Below are 17,502 nucleotides of genomic sequence, written 5' to 3'. Positions count from 1 at the left end.
TTCTATCCATCAGGTACAGTTATTAACTTTCGTGATTTTGTGTATTTTGTATGTGTTGTATAATACCAGTCTGCAGTAAGCCTTTTACGTGTGTGCTAACTGGAGCTACTGTATCTACTGACTGACTGTGCGACATGCTGGTTCTATCAATCAGAATACACGGCTGTGGTAGCCAACGAGATTCGACGCTGTCTGTTAACACAACGCATGAGAGAGTAAACCCGCTACACAAGCAACACAATTTCAGTTTCTTAAGGCAAAAAGGTCTTGTCAGTAGTGATGGTAGCCTTAACAATGAATTCTCTCAGCTCTGTAACCTTTGTGAATGTGCAATTCACCTGCCTAAACTGTTGATGATTCATAAAATATGTTGGCCTGGAAGTTGGAATATTTCAAACTAATTTTCCCACATGTTCCATATGAGAATCCTGTGATGGGTTAAGGTTGAGAGAATGCCTAAATGAGCCCTTCCTGCAGCTCTTTCTGGAGTGAGGACAGAAGTTAGTAAAACTCAGTGAAAAGTGTCACAATCCTTGAGATGCAATTTATGTTTTTTCTAGTCTAGTGTGGATGTGATATCTTTTAAAAATGCCAAATACAGGGCTGAATTTTTATATTGCAATATTCCGATTTCCAGTTGTGGAAAAGAGAAAAACTACATTTTAAACCGAAGAAATGGCAATATCCGTAGTCACACAGTCAATGGGAAATTAGACAAGTTTGACTTTACTCTGAAAAATGAAATAACCACGATTGTCACACGGCCGTAGCCAGCTGTGAGATCCAGACCTCAGTGACGTTTTTCAGACTCAAAAAAAAAATGTGAAGCTAATTACAGCATAGCACAAAAACACGCTAGCCACCTGAGGCCAAATTAGCTCCCCGATTAGCTATTCCGTACATTTTTGTATGCACACACAGCGCTTACTGTAATCGATGAGAGACCTATGACGGAAATAACTGAACAGAGTTCAGCACCACTGAGAGCGCACGGAGATGTCCTGGAGTGTGTGAAGAAAGTTGCAGCTGGTGCTGCACGACAGTCCAGCAAACCCACAATTTAACCCCGTAGATGTGACGACAATGCATACTTGCGGGAAAGCTGTCTACATGGCTCTCGCATGAGCTGATTACCGTATGAGGTTTGTCAAAGGACCGTACAAAAGCATGAGCATGAGAATGTGTATTTAAGTATTCGTGAAAAGCTATATCCATCCTCGATTAAAGAGCATATATATATTTAACCAGGGAAAGAACATCACCAAATGTATCCGTGGAAAACAGGCCGTCTGCCGTCATAAGGGCCTTATACATGTGCCACTGAGATCAGATCAGTTTATCGTATCGTATTCGCGTGTAGGTGTGAAGATTTTCAAGGGAAACGGCTCTTGTCGTTACCTGTATACATGTGCAAAATGTAAAGCGGTTACATTGCCTCGGGCATGCGCAAAGACCACGGAGATGTGCTCCCACCTGGTTTGTTTACTAACAACATCAACGTGGATCCGCATCGGGCACAGGCAGTGTAGTGGCTTAAAGTTCCCTTCTTTCTATCAGCATATAGTGCTTAATATTTTCTTTGAATAACCACTCTCGGATGGAAAGAAAACGAGTCTACGCGTGGATGTGTTTCAACAACGGTAGAAAACTGTGTTTGCTCCGTCTTTTACTGGACTCATAATTATATGACAGTGGTATTAGTTACAGTTGAGACACCCGAAATAACTTGCATGCGCAGCAATCCTGAGACGTGATTTTTAGTTTGCACATGAATACTAACGTCTTCTTTGATCCCAGGAAATTTGAGCACATAACCCATCTCCCTTACGGAGATATTGGCGAAAGTTAACCTACTTCATTGCAAACGTCTAGTTTTTCAAACGTGTCTAGTTTTTGTGCAGTAGTGAATAGAGTCTCAGTCTACTACACCATACATAGCATATCATGTTTGTAGAAAATGATTAAGGTGCAACAAATGCCAATAAGCATATTTCAATTAAATGATTCACATTGCAAGCAAAATGGTGCGGCTGGAGCACAGGGAGGGACAACGGTGACGCAGTTTGGATGTAGCGACAAACATTTATGTGCTGTAACAAACAGTGTTAACCAGTATGTGAGTAACGTGGCTTTTATTAAAACATAGCGTGTGTAATGTGTAGCTATTTCATTCCGTTTATTAACCTTTCCGGCTGTCTGTATTACTAGCCAGCAGCAGACGTAACGGAAAGGGAGCATTTTACTCCCCGGCAATCTCTCTACAAACTTCCATACAGACGCGGGATCAGCAGAGGAAAATCTACTTTCCTTTTGGGAGAAACCAGGCCAGTCGTTCCCACGACTACAGCACCTTGCAAAACGAATTATATGCGTTCCAGCAACAGGTGCTGCGAGTGAGCGCTCCTTCAGTGCAGCAGGGCGCGTTATAGAAGCCAGGCGAGAGCGCCTGAATCCTGACACTGTAGATGCTATTCTGAGTCCTCTCTGTCTCTATCACACACACACACACACACACACACACACTAACGGAAGCAAAAAAGGTTTAAATTAAGTGACATCCCTCAAATGTCGCGTCTCCCGCAAACCTGCAAGCTATGAGTCAGCTGTCAGTATTGGAAGAAGCCTTAACGTCGAAGATGAAACTTCCTGGGTTATTTTGTTTCGTTAGGCTATTAGTTATATTTTAAAACAGCCAGTCATTGTAGCCTACCACTCATGGAATAAGGAATTTCAAAGAGATGATGGAGTGAACTTTCTAGCCTCCTGTCACCGTCTCCCCCCAGTCACGCACGGCCTCCCCCATGACACATCGGCCTGATTTGACACGCCCTTTTGTAAGACGAATTAACGTGGTAAACCACCTCTCTCGAAAGGCTCAGACGATCGGCGGAAAAACTAACGGTTTACATCTAGACCCCTTACGCTACGGCTACACCAGACGCGGAAATTCTGCCGTGCGGAAATAGAACGTTCACCAAGCGGAAATTTTAAATTAACCGGCTACACTGGACGCGTTAAAAATGGCTCCTTTATCGTTTTTGATCTCTGTGTTTATATATTTTATAAACCACAGTTCATCGGCACCAGTTCATCTGGATCAGAGTAACATGGGTAAGTATTAAGTCTACAGCAACCCGTAAATCAAACTAGATTCGTATAACGTTACATTTGAGCTAGACATAGTTACCAAGCAACCATCAACGGACATAAACCATAAACCATTGATACAAAGTTACGTTGGTAAGTGAGTGACCAACTAACTAATTTGATACAAACGAACTAGTTGCAAATGAAATAGCTAGGGTAACCAGCTTCCACGTCAAAGATCAATATAATATTAGTCTGACTAAGTAGGTTTGATATATAGCAAGTTATGTAAAACTTCGGTATTGCAGACAGGCTAGTTGCAGACATATTAGCATAGATGAAAAGCTGTGAATAATCTAACCTCTATAGAGTTGTTTATGTTTGTGTGATACTAACTGATTAATTCGTTAATGACAGACAGCAGGCTAGTCGCAGATAGTCTAGCATAGATGACAGATGTGCAATCTAACCTCAAGAGGGTTGTTTTACAGTGCCTACAGTGAATAGGAGGAAGGCACTTGCCTTACTTGTTATCCTCCAAAGGATCAAAAAGAGGAAACGGACCTGGGTGACTGCAATCAACCAGCGCAGGCGACAGCAAGGGGTATTTTACAACCTGGCGGAGGAGTTGCGTATAAACGCTGCAACCCATCGATCGTACTTTCGTATGACACCAACGCAGATGGACCACATCCTGTCAGTGATTGGTGCAGATCTCCAGCGACAGGACACAAATTACAGACTGGCAGTCGAACCCAAGCAAAGACTTGTGGTTACACTGAGGTAGGCCAACACACAAGCTTTTGCCATGATTATTATGGTTTTGGGGAGAGAGCAGGGTGGTCCTCAATGGGCCTCTATTTGGAGGCTCAAGGCCCAGTGGGGCATTGCACCACCTTTACTTACTCCATCAATTTCAGACAAACTGCATGGGCTTAGGTGCTGACAAGTTACAGAGAAACACAAAGGAAATATTGATTTAAATAGACAATTTTATTGATATAGACTATAAGTCTGTGTAGTGAGGAATGGGTGAGGGCACAGTACTCTCACCACATTCCCCCCAAGTCTCCTCACTTGGTCTGTACCTCTGTGCCTGTGCATGTGAGGGTGGTGCATATAAAAGTTGGGGTTGGCGGCTCTGGTTGGATGGCTGGTGGCTCTGGTTGGATGGCTGGTGGCTCTGGTTGGATGGCTGGTGGCTCTGGTAGGATGGCTGGTGGCTCTGGTGGGATGGCTGGTGGCTCTGGTGGGATGGCTGGGATGTCTGATCCCATGGCCTAATTAGACCAGGGCTCTGCATCTGTGCCTGCTGGTGCCCTTGGTCCAGATCATGGACACCCTGGAGCCCTTCTAAAAGAGCAATCTTTGCCCTCAGCTTACCCCAGCCACTTAATTTGTTCAGCAAGGGCACCAGACTGAGGGCAAAATGAAACATCTCATCCTCCTCCTGTGGCACACGATGGTGCATATGGTGTGGAGGCTCCTGGACCATAGCCAGCAGCCTATCCTCCAAAGACTCCAAAGGTGCTGAGGCCCTCTTTCGCGCAGCAGGTCTTCTGTAGGGCTGTTTGATTAGGGAAAAGAATGATAATCACAATTATTTGAATCAACATTGAAATTACAATTATTTAACACAAATATTTATTAGGGTTAGGAAAAAAATTGCACAGCCCTACCCTGTTGGTTGAAGAACCAGGTTGAGAATGCTGATCTGGTGGTTGATGGTCATTCTCCTCCCGCACATCCTCTTCATGGCTCAGGTCCAATGCCTCCCAATCTTCAACTTGGTCCAGGTTGCTTTTAGAACTAAAGCATAAATGACATGCACAATGATTTATAGTCTAGGTAAATGTATGCTGATTCTTAAAATGAGAAAATCATCAGTTCTTTTAGAACTTGTGCTATATGTAAAATACTGTGCTGGGTATCAGTGAGCCATCACTGCCTTTCAGTGTTTGCACTGTACCTCCTGGGTTGAAGGTGGGGAATAAGGAAAGACAGGGCTTGGGTGTATTTCCACTCCTTTTGGGGTCCTGCTGCCGATCCACTCCGTGGTTGTAACGTTTTTTTAGAAAATTGGTCCCTTAGGTCCTTCCAGCGACCTTGACACTTCACAACTGTTGACATAAATTGCCAGATAATTGAATAACATATTTTTTTCTTTAAAGTAGCAATAACTCATGTATGTTGTACACCAGTTAACAAATTATATATTTTCCTACAGATTCCTTGCCACCGGAGAGTCTTTCAGGAGTCTGGCTCTTGCCTACAGGCTGGGCAGAAAAACAGTGGCAGACTCCGTTCACATGACCTGTAGGGCAGTTGTCAATCACATGATGGAGACCCAAATGCCGAAACCAACGGAGGAATCATGGACAGCTATAGCAGAGCGCTTTTGGAGAAGATGGCAGTTTCCAAATTGCATTGGGGCCATCGACGGGAAGCACATTAATATTCAAGCACCCAAAAAATCATGCAGCCAGTTTTTTAATTATAAAAAAACATTTTCAATAATCTTGTTAGCCCTAGTGGATGCGGACTCAAAATTTATAATAATACAAGTTGGCGATTATGGCCGTGCAAGTGATGGTGGGGTGTTTGCTCATTCACCACTGGGGAGGGGAATGAGTGATAAGACTTTGAATGTGCCAGAAGACACCCCCCTGCCTGGTTATGGTCAGCAAGGTGACGTGCCATACATGATGGTAGGGGATGCTGCGTTTCCCTTGAAGCGGTACCTGATGCGACCCTACCCTGGCAGCAACCTTTCAAGGAATAAAAGTCACTTCAACTACAGGCTGTCAAGAGCTCGCATGACAGTGGAGTGTGCCTTTGGCATTCTTGCGGCCAGATGGAGGGTTTTTTTGTCAAGAATATCCATGCTGCCGTGTCATGTAGACATGGTAGTCATGGCAGCATGTGTGCTACACAATTATCTGATCAAGCCTAAGAACAGAGATATAGAGGTAGAGGGTCAAAGGGATGGAGAACATGGTCTGCAAAGTGTCAGACACATGGGGGGTAACAGAGGACCCAGGGAAGCCCTTCAGACTCGGGAGTTCCTCTGTAATTTCTTTGACTCCCCAGAAGGAGCTTTAAATAGTGCACCTAATGTGTAAATCATTTTGTAAATAATGTAGTTTAATAGGTTTGGATAAAATGATGATCATTGTATATATATATCTTTTTGTAAATATATATTGATTATCAATCACTCTCTCTCTCTGTCTGTCCTCTCTCTCTGTCTGTCTGTCTTCCCCCCCCCCCCCCCCCCCCCTCTCTTTCTCTGTCTGTTTCCCTGTCTCTCTCTCTCGCTCTGTCTGTTTCCCTGTCTCTCATTAGACATTTTTGGTTCCAAATGTATGTTGATTAAAACGTTCTTGTTGACACCATGATTCATTTTAATCTGTTTCCACTTAAAAATACATTCTCAGGATAAGCCCTATAGACTAAGTAACACAATTTTAAAGTAATGCTGTAGCCTACACATAATGATTTTGAGGAACGTCCACTATTATGAATAATTATTATTATTACTATGGTCCAGTTCAATAGCTGCTTATAGTATAGAAGTATAGTATAGAAGTTACTCACCAGTTATGCCAACTGCCTCCGAAACAGCTCTCCATCCGGCATCTCTTTGACGTTTATCCTTATATTTCGGATCACTGTGGTCGTAAATCTGGACTCGTTTTTCAACTTCATGAATTAATAAATAATCATCCATTCTTGAACTATAAACTAACTAGGCCTACTTGCTATCTATATACTATCTATCTATACTTGCTATCTATAAACTTATCTATACTGTCTATCTTATAAACTCGTCTTCAAACAGAAAAGTAATGTTTTAACCGTTAAAAACGTTAAATCCCCATAGTAACAGCTCTCGAGGGTTTGGGAAATAATCAGATTTATTGATTCCCTCATTATTCACAGCAAAATATATAATGGTTTTCATTACATTTCATTGATTTATTACCATACTCTATGATAAAAGGCCCACGCAAACCTCGCGGAAAATAATAAAAATAGAAACCAGTCTATTTCTTAATTTTCCGCACGGAAATGTCGGCGCGGTACATTCAGTTTCAGCGTCTGGTGTAGCCACTCTCATTGCTTTCAACGGTTTCGAATTCTGCTGCGTTCACACCGCGTCCGCAAAGCAAAATTTCCGCGTCTGGTGTAGCCACGGCCTTATACATGAGGCAATTGTAACACGCTCGCGAGTTTCTATCGTGGTAGGCGCAATGTAACCGCTTTACATTGACGCATGTATAAGGGGCTATAGTTAAGCAATAAGGTTCGAGAGGCAGTACGGTATCGTCAATAATGTACTTGTTCGAGGGAGTTGTTAGGCCCGACGCGCAGCGGAGGGCCGGCAAACCCTCGAACAAGTACATTATTGACGATACCGTACTGACTCGAGTACCTTATTGCTTTTATAACACGGTTGCCAGCGACTCCAAAATATTAAGTACAATTAAAGTAAACAGTAAGCTGCCTTTCAGGACAAAAAAAGTTGTAGACACCAAACGTTGTGTATCGCATTTCAGTAGCCAAGAGAAAATAGTCCCCCTTTGTGTGGCTGTTGCTATGCGACAGACAAATAGCATTGGGAATTTAACGTCTGTTAGACCTAGCACAAAAGCTACGTGTGTTTCAAATGGGTTTTTGGTCTAAGCGCTAAAAGTCAACTACAAATAATATTCGAGACTTTCAGTAAAGACTTTCAATACTCTGCAACATTCGCGTAGCACAGAAACAACTAACCGAGTCAATTTAGACATATAAAAAGTCGTGTAGATAGCTTAATTCACATGAAACACTCCCCACTACATTAGCCACAACACGCCGCCATCTTGGATAGATATTTCCTTTTGAGTGCGTACTGATATGGAACGCTCAGGTAGATGAAAACAGGTCGTACAGTTACTATACCGTAGAATATAGCACACCCCGGAACTAACTCTCAGAATGGTGGATTCCATCTACCCGTGTTATAATTCCATCTACCCGTGTTATAATGTAAGATAGCAACTGGCTCAAGAAATACATTAATATGCTTATAGGCTGCACTAGGGCCGTTATTCATTCACCCACAATGTGTACGACGATGTGTATAAAGGCCAAAAGTTCAAACTACTAGTTAGCTGTATGTGTGTGTTTGTTTGGAAAGAATGATCCGTGTAAAGTTGGGTCTTTATTTATAGTTAGGTCTGCGTAGGTAGCCATAGAAAGAAGTAGTAACATATCAGGGGTCTTCAGATGGAAACTTCAAATTGATCCTGAGCATTCTAATCGAAGGTCATTGCATTAAAAACACAATGTTGCCTGCGACTGGAGTTACCATAGCAATAGAAAATTAGGCTCTGTGTTTGCTGTGTACCTCACCATTATGACGTCACACATTCGTACCAAATTACGTCAGATGTCATAACCCTGAGATAAATATCGATCATTTACAACTTTTCAGGGCATACGGTTGATTTGAAAAGGGACAGAGTACAATTCAGGTTAATTTGGCATTACATCTGTACGATTAATAATGCCGTTTAGACAACCATTGGAGCCTAAACAGGCATCACCAGGTATGCTTAAACGTCATATCTTGTATATTTTATTTGTGACCAAAATCAAGGTATGAAATAAGATAAAACGTTAATAGCCCATTTTGAAATAGATCTTCCTTCATATGTAGTTGTTTATGTGAATATGTAATGTTAATACATGTATGTTGAAAGTAAAGTCATTTTAAAGTAATTTAAAAGTCCTTCATTCCATGATTATTGTATATTAAATCACAGCTCTAATGCGGGAAATATTTAAAACTACAACAGACGGACAACAAAAACCTTTGAAAAGTCCAGTTCTCAGTCATACTGTTTATTTTAGCTAAGAGACAGGTGAGAAGGCGGCGCCGGGTTGCTAAGAACAACAGGAGGAATGTTCCTCCTTCCAGCTCAGGCATCCCCAAGGATCCCACTGCTGAACCCTCCTCCTCTAAGACTGCTCAGCATGGACCAAACAGCCAGGAGAGAGACTGCAGCCCGGGGCAGACCCAGGGCACCGTCCCTCCACCAGCTGCAGTCAAAAACAAACGAAAGAGGGACTACCGTGACGTGGGGAAGGATGTGACGCCCCTAAGGCAGCCCTCGAGCTCCACAAAGGAGGGCAGCATGGCCCCAGGTGTGGGTGAGTGTGAGCGTCCATCCAAGCTGAGTGGGCACAGCAAAGTCTCCAGGTGCCCAAGAGCTGGAGACACGGACGACCCTCTGGAGGGCCCATCTTCCTCCGTCATGGGCACGAGGACGGTCACCAAGGGTCAGCTGCATAAGGCCACTCAGGTGTCTGAATCACAGCCATGGCCAGCGCGACTGCCAACGTCATGCCAGGTGAAGGGAGCGGGCAAGGCAGAGGCCAGCAAGATCTGCACGACTCGAGCCACGCAGAAGAGGAAGATGGATTCCTCTGTCCCGGAGGGATCCAGTGAGAACCTCAGCGCGGCAAACCCATCGGTGGCGAAAAAGAGACGTGCCGTGCCTAGGACTGGAAAAGGGTCGAGGAAGACCACTGACCCAATCCAACATCAAGGTTAGCAAACTTCATGTGAAATTGCAGATGAACCATAGATAGAAAAGATAGCAATGAAAATGCCTGCAAACAGAACATAACCTAGCATACCCTGATCTCTTAGACTCTCACCTTGACTCACAGCTCTGTAACATTTTTTGCAGGTACCGTTGGGTCCCGCTACACAATTGGAGAGCTGCTTGGCAAAGGAGGGTGTGGCTCTGTCTATGCAGGGACCAGAAAGTCCGATGGAGCACAAGTGAGAGACCCTCTTAACATTTCTGTTCCTGTATTAATCATTCAACTATCTGGTGTACATTGCAGCAAAAGTTAAATAACAACTTTTCCTACTTCCTGTAGGTTGCCATCAAGATTATACCCAGAGGACGTAAAGGAGATGATTATATCTTTATGGTAAGTAATCATCAAAAGGCATTCATTTAGTTTAACCTTTTATCATCCAAGTACCCTTCTGACATGAAATACCAGGTATATTAATTAGGTAGCCCATGTTATAAGTCACATCCCAACAGCTCTGATTCTTATTCCGACAGCAGACCCCAGTTGCAATTCAAAGGTTTGATCCTAATTCTCCTGTTTTCCTCGACTCCTTCTTATAAGCCACGCAGCGGAGAACTCCTCCCACTGGAGGTGGGCCTCATGACCATGGTCTCCGAGCTGCCAGAGAGCTCCAACATCGTCAAGCTTCTGGAATGGTTCAAGGGGCGCGACGTCTTCGTGCTGATCCTGGAGCGCCCCATGCCCTGCATGGACTTATTCGACTACTGCCAGACGGTCCAGGGGGGGCGCCTCAGTGAGCAGCAGGCCAGGGATATCATGCGCCAGGTGGTCCTCGCCGCGAAACACTGCCATGACCGTGGCGTTTTACATCGTGACATAAAGCGAGAGAACCTTTTGGTCAACACGGAGGACATGTCTGTCAAGCTTATCGACTTTGGCTGCGGGGACCTTTTGAGCAGGAGCCCCTTCAAATTCTTTGAGGGTATGGTTGACAGAAACTGCATTCATATGTGAAAGTGGAATATTATTATCTGATTGTCTGTCTCTTATACTGTTTCTCTGATCCCCTTTGCTCTCTCGTTGGCAGGCAGATTATTATCTGATTCTCTGTCTCTTATACTGTATCTCTGATCCCCTTCCTCTCTCGTTGGCAGGCAGATTATTATCTGATTCTCTGTCTCTCATACTGTATCTCTGATCCCCTTGCTCTCTCGTTGGCAGGCACGGAGGAGTATAGCCCACCTGAGTGGGTGAAGCATGGCAAGTACGAGGGCGGCCCGGCCACCGTTTGGTCCCTGGGTGTGCTGCTCCACCTCCTTCTCTCTGGCAGCCTGCCATTTGAGAGCGAGGAAGAGATCGTCTCTGGACCTTTGCGGTTCAGGAGGGAACTATCCTGGGGTGAGGCAGCACAAGAGCTCTCTGGAGTTACGGTCATAGCTGCCCTTAGATATATAGAGATAACTTCCCCCAAAGCTGAGCTGCAAAAATAAGCCTAGGAGGTAAGTAGTCGACATGCACAATTAACAAGACTTCGTTGTGACCCCCTGTCCAAACCTGTAACTTGTGCAGAATGCCGTGATCTTATTCAGTGGTGTTTGAGGAAAAACCCCAGCGAACGACCAGTCCTGGAGGATATCCTCCGCCACCTCTGGTTCAAAGACACAAACTAGGGTTAGCTTAGAGCAAGGAGAGAGAGGAGGAAACTGTACGCCAATTATACCTCAACAGTGAGTCAAATACTTAATAGTACGTTTTTTCCTTTAACCAGATTTCCTTAAAAGATGCCATTTTTCTATCTGACATCTTTTTCCACAAAATCATTGACCAACAGTGAAGGAGGTTGCCAGAGGACCAGCATTTCTTTCATACTTTTCAGAACATCTGGACAAGAAATGCCATAGAACATTGCATCTCCACAAGAACTGACATCTATTAGGTCCACAAGCACAAAACAGGGGCAACTTACATCTAAACAATACCCCTCAGAAATTGAGGAGTTGGTTGATTGAGGTGAGGTGAGGTGAGGTGAGGTGAGGTGTTTCACTGGCTCTCATAACCCTGCTGGGTTTATAATTCAGCATGAAAAAGGCCCGCTGTACACGGAGCAGGCAGCCTCTAACATCTCATACCTGGTGGGTTCATCTGGGAACTTACGTTTTTTATTAATGAAATCTGTTTTTAAGCGGATTTACTTAGAAAACTTCTAAATGATATAAAAAGATCAGACACTAGGAAGATGTTCAGGGCATAAAACAAACAGTTAATCATTGTAATTATCCTCTTTTTAAAGGCCTGCTCCAGGGAACAATCTTTGAAACATCCCCAGAATAACCTCCAGAAATGAACAGGTGCAGCAGGGTTGGTTGATTGTCCCTCTCCCATCCTTGCTGTCGGCTACACACCCAGCCAGTACACCTGTGTCCTACAAGTACCACGGACTGGGCCGGTTGTGGGAAGCACTTTGCATTTCATGAAAAGGTAAGAGGTGACTGTTATTTGGTTGTACATTGAACAGCTTTACAGAATACTACAAACTTAGAGGTAGAAAATGCATTAAGTGTTGTTTACTGTGTTGAACCATCACTTCTAGGGCTGCTGGGTTTATAATTCAGCATGAAAAAGGCCTGCTGTACACGGAGCAGGCCTCACCTTCCATTTCATATCTGGTGGGTTCATCTAAGAAGTTACAGCTTTATAAAAACAAATCTGTATTTAAGTGGATTTACAAACTTAGAAATGATATAAAAAGATCAAACACTAGGAAGATGCTCATTGACATTGAACATACTTTACTTACTCATTGTAATTATCCCCTTTTTAAAGGCCTGCTCCAGGGAACAATCTTTGTAACATCCCCAGAATAACACCCAGAAATGACCAGGTGCAGCAGGGTTGGTAGATTGTCCCTCTCCCATCCTTGCTGTCGGCTGCACACCCAGCCAGTACACCTGTGTCCTACAAGTACCACGGACTGGGCCGGTTGTGGGAAGCACTTTGCATTTCATGACAAGGTAAGATGTGACTGTTGGTTGGTTGCACATTGAACAGCTTTACAGAATACTACAGACAAAGAGGTAGAAAATGCATTAAATGCTGTTTATTGTGTTTCACCATCACTTCTAGGGCTGTTCCAGAAAAGAATTCCTGCGACCGCTGTTGCCACCCTCCTCTCCACCGTAGCCGGTCGCCTCATTAAGCAATTAACTAATTTTCAATGAAATTTCAATACAAATCTGAAATACAATTTAATGTCTGTGGTTGTTTTTTATTCAAATATAGACTACCATAACTACCACTATTGAACATCAAACTTTTTTAATGTATCAATTAGGAAGGTAATTCATTATGCACACTGAGTGGTTCTGTATTTATAAATGCAACCTTCATGCATCATCAACGACAGTTTAATGAACCCGAAGGTCTCACAACCATACAAGAGATATGGCGTGAAGAAAGAAAATAACATGACTATATGGAAGGTAACTGCTGGAGACCAGACAAAAAAATACAAAAATGAACTATGAATCCATTCACACTGCAACAGTAAATATACTGTTCAGTGGGTAATTATTAACAAGCCATCTTACTGAAAGCTGTCTACTCTCTTAACAACTGTTTCATCAGAAGAATTAAATCATAAACAGATTTAAGTTACAGCATCACCACATTCAGGATATCAACAGTCATTACAATAAACAAGTTCAGGGGACTTTCAACTGACACAAATCGAGGATCTGTTCTTGACTGCACTCTGCCTTCACTTCCAACAGTAGTGATTAGAGTGTGGTCCTCATACTGTCCAATATACTGTACCTAGAAAAGGTAGCTGCTGGACACCAGTCAAGCGACGCTGGGAACTGTGGATCCATTTACTGTAGTAGCAGTAAGAGTAATAGTTATAGTTTCATTCCTTTCAGTGGATAATTGTTATCTGTCTTACTGAAAGACTTCTACTCCCCGGAATAATTGTTTCATCAGAATAATTAGAACCTAAGGTTAGAGTAGCGTCACAATCAAGCAATCAGTCAATCAACAGTCATTACAAGAAAGAACATCAGGGGGCTTTCAACTGACAAACCATGGAATTTCTTTCTAATGCACCCTGTCTTTACAGTATTCATTAGTGTGTAGAGTGCAGTACTCATACAATCCAATGTGCATTCAAATCTAGAGTGACAGTAGTCCTTTATGCATCCTGGCTTCACTTGCCCCCTGTCTAACTGCTAGCCAGAGAGGCTCTGGCCAATCAGAGATGTGGGATTTCTTCCTGTCTAACTGATAGTCAGAGAGGCTCTGTCCAATCGGAGAGGTGGGATTTCTTCCTGGCTAACTGCTAGTCAGAGAGGCTCTGGTCGTGGGATTTCTTCCTGTCTAACTGCTAGTCAGAGAGGCTCTGGCCGTTTGGAGAGGTGGGATTTCTTCCTGTCCAGCTGCTAGTCAGAGAGGCTCTGTCCAATCAGAGAGGTGGGATTTCTTCCTGTCTAGCTGCTAGTCAGAGAGGCTCTGTCCAATCGGAGAGGTGGGATTTCTTCCTGTCTAGCTGCTAGTCAGAGAGGCTCTGGCCAATCGGAGAGGTGGGATTTCTTCCTGGCTAACTGCTATTCAGAGAGGCTCTGGCTAATCGGTGGGGTGGGATTTCTTCCTGGCTCTACTCCTCCTGGCCGCCTCTCTCCACGCTGCTCTCTTCTGCGTCTGGATCTGCTCCGGCAGGTCACAGATCAGTTTCTTCCTTTGCTGGTATCTGACGGAGGGAACAGGTCTAGATCAATGGCAGCCTCAGAGCTATAACTCTTCAGATCACATTTCAGTACATAGTTAAACTGACATGAGAACAGAAAGGGGCTAATGACTTTTGGAAAGGCTTTGACATAAAAAAGCAACCAATATTGTTATTAATTAATACACATTTAATAATGTTCTATTATTTTATTAATATTTTATTGGCCATCTGCATTCTCCTACTGTCCCATCATTATGAGTTGCATAGAACATAGCAGGCTGTGGAATGCCCTCCCTGACCATCTCAGGGCCCCACAGTCTACTGACGTTTTTAAAAAAGGCCTAAACACTTTCAAAAGCTTTCTGCTAATTATTGTTCATTGTTGTTGTTTTATATGTATATGTAGCACTTTGAGATTTGTATGATGTAAAGTGCAATACAAATAAAATGTATTATTATTATTAGAACATGCCTGAGAACAACAGTACAGTACTGGACAATACAATGCTGTGGATACGGCCAGACAGTTGAATGGACAGTACCTGCGTCTGTCCCTCTCCAGGTAAGCTTGTTGCTTCTCTGGGTCAGCACGGATCCTCTCCCTGTAACGCCGCTGCCGCTCTCGATCATCACACCTCTCTACAGTAAAACAAACAAACAAACAATCAAACAAACAAACACTTCTTAAATGGTCACAATTTCCATGCTGAACGAATACCAATTATAATCCCTCCCCTTTGCAACTGTAAAAAAAAAAAAAAAAAAGATGTACTTTTAAAGCTAGAGAGAGAGGACAGTCTTCTGTCGAACGGTCCAGAACTGTAGTGAGACGGTATAGTTCTGGTTCCAAACGCACTGCTGGTTCTGGTTCCAAACGCACCGTCTCTATGGTGATGGAAATGGTAGTTCTCTGGGGGCTCTCTCTCCAGAAGACATGATGACGAACTGTCGTTTTGTTCCGTGCACGCGTTCTCCTGCTTCACCTCAAACTTGATGTAAACACTGTCCCTATTGGGAGGCATCTCCTTGATGTAAACACTGTCCCTATTGGGAGGCATCTCCTTGATGTTAGCACTGTCCATATTGGGAGGCTCCTCTTTGACCACAGGGAAAGTCCCTCCAGCAGTAAAGTCTGTGTAGTCTTCTGAGTACTCCGATGGTGCACAGAAATGTCCATTTTGACCTGAGGAACCTGCAGCCGAATCATCTTGGACTGGAGTCGTCTCCTCACTCGAACATTCGATCTGGATATCAATACTATGACCTATAACGGAGGTAAGAGAAAGAAGACAATTCAGAATAAGATAAGTCTGGGCAAAACAAATACACATAAATCACTCATAGTACTCATAGCTGAAAGGCTTCTTAAATGAGGTTGTTGGGATAACGATTATGGGTCATCGTCATTCCACAAAATCAGAGGATTTTCAAACCAGAAATTGCATTGTGCCTTCTCAACCTGTGCAATTTAATATATAATATTCTTCTAAACAGTTTGGTTATTATGTCAATTATGTTACAGACATATGCATTAATGCATAGTTTGAATTAGTAAGGGGAAGCCCTGCTTCTTGTCGATGTGGGTGTTGAAATTCTGGGCTCACTGGTGGTGCTGAAAGGCTGCCAATCGCAAGTTTTGCTGCCTTGCACTTTGCCCTGGCTAATTCCCATCTTCTTCTCATTGAACTCTGCTCTGTCAAGCTGCACCCATGTATGGGTCTTTTCTTCCCCAGCTCCCTGTCCGTCATCCATTTCTTCTTCTCCCATTCAAGGTATTCTGCCCTTCTTTTGGGATCTGCATCTCGGCGGGCGCGATAGCGTCTTTGCCTTTCAGCTGCACTTAATGGCTCTCTCTGATCCGTGTACGTGTGTTAGACGTGTATTAAAATATACACTCAGTTGCCAGTTTATCAGGAACACTGAGCTTAAACTATTGCAGCCTAATTCACAAATCCAGCAATAAATCTTAGCTTGATGAAGATTATAATATTCAGCATTCAGCATAAAATTCATTTAGACAGGGTTTGATACAACAGTTTGTGATGCTGTTGAATTTGCGTTGTACCCACAATGTTTATATCATTTTTTACTTGTACATAGTACTAAGACATAGATACATCAATACAATGAAGTATAGGCCATGTAAATAAGGTATGGGTTACTTACTTTTAGACTGTTTTACACTGCTTTGAACTGTTGTCACGCTTTCAGTCACAGTCCCGTCTTCAACACAACACGAAGTCTCCACCAGACGTTTATTTCCTGGCACCTGTGTACCAGTGCTTGCGTTTCTTAAAGCACATACACTTCCTTCACCTTGTTCTCGAAAACCCACAAGCTGACGCAGAAACGCCAGTTCTTTTACCGCTTTGTTGACCTCTGCTTTGAGATGTGCATTCTCTTTGTCCTTTTCTGCAACTTTCCTTTGATATTCATGTAGTCGGGTTTTGTTGATGTCATTTATCACTTCTACCACGCTCAGTACAGCTGTTCTTACCGCTATCTCAATAACACGAGCTTCCTCTTCACTTCGTATTAGACACATTTGATGCCCTTCTGTGTTCATGATGGCGTCTTTCGTATAACATTCCACTTCACAAGTCTATTTTTCTTGGATTCAGCTAGATAGTTAGGTCCTAATTGTTCCCATATAGACATGAATTTAGTGATTTAATGGCTATCCCAGTCAACCGTCACATCTTTTCCTGCAAAGCATTTCTTCTTCTTCTGTATGAGATTCAAACGCCATGGGGGACATTGCGCCACCTATTGGCACACCCTGACTGTGGTGGAAAGCAATTAGCGTTACCACCCATGACATTAGTTATAAATAATGACAGTTAAGATGTGTTACCTGTCTTTATTTTTCAGACCACAAGAAAGTTAACAGCAAATGTATCCACATTGTCCAAATGTTCTTCTATACTCTACTTATTTTTATCTTATTTACATATAGATAAAGCTACTCATATTTTGGGACATACTTGATCTTATTTTATCTTATGGCTTTTCTGTAGATAATATTGTGATTGAGGATGCCACTTTCTCTGACCATAAGCCTATTTTGTTTGATGTTACCCTCTCCAATCCATTGCGAA

At 43.1% G+C, this 17,502-nt stretch overlaps 2 protein-coding genes across 2 annotated transcripts; both read right to left on the bottom strand.

Moving 5' to 3' along the window:
• Positions 1-4,022: 4,022 nt before the first annotated feature.
• LOC308380680 (uncharacterized protein) lies at positions 4,023-6,817 on the bottom strand (the record flags this gene model as incomplete). The annotated part of the gene is made up of 5 exons (XM_080858086.1): positions 4,023-4,029; positions 4,176-4,654; positions 4,767-4,896; positions 5,057-5,207; positions 6,685-6,817. The coding sequence occupies 5 exons, from the start codon at positions 6,815-6,817 to the stop codon at positions 4,023-4,025; spliced, it is 900 nt and encodes a 299-aa protein (XP_080714212.1).
• Positions 6,818-12,873: 6,056 nt separating this feature from the next.
• On the bottom strand, positions 12,874-16,636 carry LOC308380398 (uncharacterized protein). Its single transcript, XM_080857722.1, has 4 exons — positions 16,571-16,636; positions 15,285-15,668; positions 14,947-15,043; positions 12,874-14,425 (listed from the first exon to the last, which is right to left on the bottom strand). Exons 2-4 carry the CDS (start codon positions 15,484-15,486, stop codon positions 14,302-14,304), a joined length of 423 nt encoding a protein of 140 aa, XP_080713848.1. The 5' UTR covers positions 15,487-15,668; positions 16,571-16,636; the 3' UTR covers positions 12,874-14,301.
• Positions 16,637-17,502: the final 866 nt, after the last annotated feature.

This window comes from Sprattus sprattus (assembly GCF_963457725.1).
Source record: "Sprattus sprattus genome assembly, chromosome: 19".
NCBI lineage: Eukaryota > Metazoa > Chordata > Actinopteri > Clupeiformes > Clupeidae > Sprattus > Sprattus sprattus.
Note: the sequence above shows the minus strand (reverse complement) of the source record. Positions and strands in the feature narration are given on the sequence as shown.

Bases quoted from the DNA above. Each gene is read 5' to 3' on its own strand.
- LOC308380398 (XM_080857722.1), bottom strand. From the start codon at position 15,486: ATGGACAGTGCTAACATCAAGGAGATGCCTCCCAATAGGGACAGTGTT. The intron at 15,044-15,284 runs GTGCGTTTGGAA...GTTTTACTGTAG, and splicing joins TTTCCATCACCATAGAGACG to AGAGGTGTGATGATCGAGAG. The intron at 14,426-14,946 runs GTACTGTCCATT...TCCCTCCGTCAG, and splicing joins CTGGAGAGGGACAGACGCAG to ATACCAGCAAAGGAAGAAAC.